This window comes from Tupaia chinensis, unplaced genomic scaffold, assembly GCF_000334495.1.
Source record: "Tupaia chinensis unplaced genomic scaffold, TupChi_1.0 Scaffold143756_1, whole genome shotgun sequence".
Taxonomy (NCBI): domain Eukaryota; kingdom Metazoa; phylum Chordata; class Mammalia; order Scandentia; family Tupaiidae; genus Tupaia; species Tupaia belangeri.
This window is the reverse complement of record NW_006203605.1, coordinates 1,376,048-1,380,380: the sequence shown is the minus strand read 5'-3', so window position 1 is coordinate 1,380,380 and position 4,333 is coordinate 1,376,048. Positions and strand designations below refer to the sequence as shown.

The 4,333-nt window shown below is 49.4% G+C and overlaps 1 protein-coding gene across 1 annotated transcript in view; it reads left to right on the top strand.

Annotated features, from left to right (window-relative positions):
* FKBP9 (FKBP prolyl isomerase 9) overlaps positions 1-4,333 on the top strand; it is a 36,996-nt gene that overhangs the window by 799 nt on the left and 31,864 nt on the right. Inside the window, 2 exon segments of the mRNA XM_027766853.1 lie at positions 1-16; positions 551-696. The exon segment at positions 1-16 is cut by the window's left edge and continues 10 nt beyond it. Coding sequence (XP_027622654.1) covers positions 1-16; positions 551-696 — 162 coding nt within the window.

The following is a 4,333-nucleotide window of genomic DNA, read 5'->3' as shown; positions in this document are numbered from 1 at the left end:
CGCTCTTCGATTCCAGGTGGGTGCCCGCACTCTCTCCTGCTTTCCGTGCTCACCTTTACCAGATTCCAGCCCTTTACCTAAGACTTTCGGTTCCTGTTTCGTGCCCCATGGTGCCAGAGTGAAAATTTAGTGCTTACGAAAACCTAGGAGCGATGTGTCTCGCGCTGTGAGATCTCGTCATGAAGCAGACGGCCCCACTTCTCAGAGGGCACATGCCTGCATGGCTCACATCTCCCCATGGGGGAGGAGGGGGCGTGGGGTGTGAATAAAGCCCTGGAGAAGGGCCAGGGTTAGGGGAGACAGCGACCCTTCGCAGTCTCTCGCTGCAGTCTGCTTGGTCAGCGAGCAACTTGCCCTGTCTTCTCCATCACGCTGTAAATGCTTGCTTGTCTGTTTTCCCGCGTGGTGGGGGCTTCTGCTCTGGGCTTCAGGGCAAAGACTCACACACCCCTACCCCTAGGATAGTTTGGGCTGGCATTTGGGTAACGAAAGCCTTGCTAGATGCGTTGGAAAACCCTCACGGTGTGGAACTTTTTCTCAACTGTTGCAGTCATAATCGCATGAAAACATATGACACGTATGTGGGAATCGGCTGGCTGATTCCTGGAATGGACCAGGGGCTGCTGGGGATGTGTGTGGGGGAGAAGCGCATCATCACCATCCCCCCCTTCCTGGCCTACGGGGAGGAGGGAGACGGTAAGTCACTGTTTCCTTCCTTTCTTTTTTTAAGTTTCTTGCTTTTCTATTTTAAGATAGTTCTTGGTTTTGTTTTGTTTTTGCTGTCAGGCATGTGTGTTTCCAGAAAGACAGAAAGCAAGAATTCACCCTCCAGGGGATGGCCATGCTGCGATCCCTTCTCCTCCTCTCTCCTCTCGGGATTTGGGGCATGCACACGCATGTGCCCAGTGTGAGTTTTAAGCCTCCAGGTCTGGGACTTGAACTGCAGTTGAGTACATGGGAGTCCACGATGTAACCGTTACGCCACTGCTGGTCCCTTTGTTTCTTTCTTTCCTGAGTGAGAGACAGAGAGAGGAGGGTGGGTGGACACAGGAACCTCACAGGGCCCTGGTGGCATGACCTATCCCCAGCTCCAGCCAGCTCAGATCAGGCAGGTATGTGCCTGGTGACTCCAGGAGGTCTGTGGGCTTGAACTGGAACCCGCGTGTGGGATTCTTCGCAGAGCGTTGTGGCCTCCAGCCTCTGATCCCGTGCCACTGCAGTGGTTAATTCAGCTGTTACCGCATGACCCTGTAAGCCTTGGTCAAGAACCATGCTGCTCAGTCTGGTAGCCATTCTGTACATGTGTCTCTTTACACTGAAATTAAAAGAAATCTAAGTCTCCCGGTCACACTGCTAGAGCCACACACAGCCCTGGGCTGCTGTCTGGGCAGTGCGGATCAGCGTCTTCCTCACAGGAGGTTCTGCTGGACCGCACGTAGATGCCTGCTGTCTGGCAACTGTGTTGCAGAAATGCCCACCTCCCTGTGGCTGCTCTCTGGGCCGTGCGGATCAGCGTCTTCCTCACAGGAGGTTCTGCTGGACCACGTGTAGATGCCTGCTGTCTGGCAACTGTGTTACAGAAATGCCCACCTCCCTGTGGTTGCTGACGTTCCCTAGGATGTTCTCGTCCCAGACTCACCAGCCCTGCCTATAGGCGCCAGTCTGTCTGGCTTTCCCGTCTGTGAAGTGAGATTTGGACTAAACAGTGGCAAGCATGGATGTGGAAATGTAGCCATGTGGTGTCAGAGCTGCAAGGTTTTTCCCAGTGTGCATCCCTGTGCTGGGTTGTCTGTGACATCAGCCCCATGAGAGCTAAAAGCAAAGCATAATGTTTAAAAAGTGCGTCAGTCAGAATTAGGGTTGGGACCAACAGATGGCGTAATGTTATATCGCTGGACTCCCACACAGACGGCACGTGTGCATGCGTGCTCAAGATCTCGAGAGGATGGGACCAGCAGTTAGCGTAATGGCTATGTCACTGGACTCCCACGTAGTCGACCGCGGTTCGCGTCTGGAACCCGGTGGCTTAAACTCACACCGGGCGTGTGTGCATGCGTGCCCAAGATCCCGAGAGGAGAATGGAGAAGGGATTGCGGCATGACCATTCCCCCTGGGGGGTGATTTTTCACTTTCTGTCTCTCTGTCTCTCTCTGTCTGTCTGGCGAGCGCACGCGCCCTATAGCAAAGGAGCGCCCCGCCCCTAAAGAAAAAACCCCTAAAAAAAAAAAAAAAAAAAAAGATCTCAAGAGGAGACTAGAGGAGAAGGGATTGTGGTGTGACCAACCCCCCTGGGAGAGTGATTTTTCGCTTTCTGTCTCTAGCAAGCACACGCACCCTGTAGCAAAAATCTCTCCAAACAAGAATGAGTGTCGCATTTGTGTTTTTACTGTTTAAGAAAACATAAATATTGGCTAGAAATTTTTATAAGTAGAAATTTTGTCAATTATTCATATTCGTATTTCAGGCACATGTAATCATACTGACAGGCTGATGCTGTAAAGATAGGTATCAGATAGGCATTTAAGTAACAGTTGTAGGGCCCACAGGTGGCCTGGTGGTTAAGGGCACTGGACTCCTACATAGCCAACCACAGTTCGAGTTCTGGACCTGGAGGCTTGCTTTCTCACTTTTTCTCTCTCGCACTATGTCCCTCTCTGGTCAAATTTAAATAAATAAATTAAATTAAAATTCTTTAAAATAAATAAATAAACAGCAGCTATAAAAGCAGTTAAGAAGAGAAACTGGGCAATTCATAATCCATTTTCTGGAATCACTCCCTTCTTGGGGGTTTCATTCTTCCTTCCCTGTCCTTCAATAAACTTCTAGCTTTGCTATACAAAAAAGAGGAAGAGGAAGAAGGAGGAGGAAGAGGAAAGAATAGAAACAAAAACAGGATATTCTTTAAGTTTCCTGATCCCACCTCTCTACTTACGATAACCAGTATGCTTCTCAGCCTTCGCCCTGGCCACCTCTCCCAGCGTCTGTTACATGCAGAGTGTCCACTCGCACTTGAACGGGCAGGGACAGAGCCCCTACTGACAAGTAATGAGTTTTACAACCTGTCCACACATAGGCCTGAGCTCTCCCTTCCTGAGATGTGTGATTGTTCTTATTGACGTTGAGGCTGCCTCATCCTCAGAGGATGGAAGTTTACTCACTCTGGCTCCTCAATCCTTTTTTAAACATTTTTATTCACAATGGAGGGTATGTGGCTTACACGAGAGAAAGGACAGAGAGATACCTTATTTAGCTTTGCCCCATAGCCCTTCTTCCCAGCCCTCCCACCTATCAGGACCCTGGGTGCACATGCGCGTGCCAGGCGTACTCTCGGGACCCTGGGTGCACACGCGCATGCCAGGTGTGCTCTCAGGCTGAGCCGGCTCTGGGCCCTGAGTTGGCCACGTGGCTTCTGTGGTACTACAGTTCAGTTTGCTGCCACCAGGCCGGACCCCGGGTCCTTTTGACATCATCCGTATAACAAAACTGAATGCCCAGCCTAATATGACAAGTCCTAATTTATGTAAATAATGTAGACAGGACCAGCAGATGGTGTAATGTTACATCGCTGGACTCCCATGTCGTCGACCATGGTTTGAGTCTCAAACCCAGTAACTTAAAAACTCATGCCAGCCATGTGTGTGTGCGTGCCCAAAATCCCGAGAGCAGAATGGAGAAGAGATTGAGGCATAGCCATACGCTCTGGGGGGTGATTTCTTGCTTTGTGTCTATCTGTTTCTCTCTGGTGAGCACACGCACCGTATAGCAAAAATCTCTCAAAAAACAAAACAAAACAAACCTAAAATAAATAATAATTTAGAAGGGACCAGCAGGTGGCATAATGGTTATGGTGCTGGAGTCTCACATGGCCAACCACGGTTCGAGTGCCAGTCTTAGCAGCTTAGAACTCACACCGGGTGCATGTGTGTGCATGCCCAAAATCCCAACAGGAGAATGGAGGAGAAGGGATGGCATAGCATGCGGGTGATTTCAACTTTTTGTCTTTCTTTCTCTCTATCTCTCAGGCGAGAGCCCCATAGCAAAAATCTCTCTTTAAAAATATATAATAATAATTTAATAATTTAAATATCTTAATAGTTTTGCTTTTAAGTCCCTCCCCCCCAGAGGACACATAAACTTGCTGGCGAGAGAAAGGACTCATCCTTCGAGGGCGGTCATGCTCCCTCCATTGCTCACCCTTCTGGGGCGTGGGCTGTGCACATTCATGTTTTTCAAGCCACTGAGTCCAGGACTTAGAATCTAGCAGGCCCAACTACCACAACACTGGCTGGTCCAATAAATCTTTTATTGCTACTAGTTATTTTTTTCTTTCTAA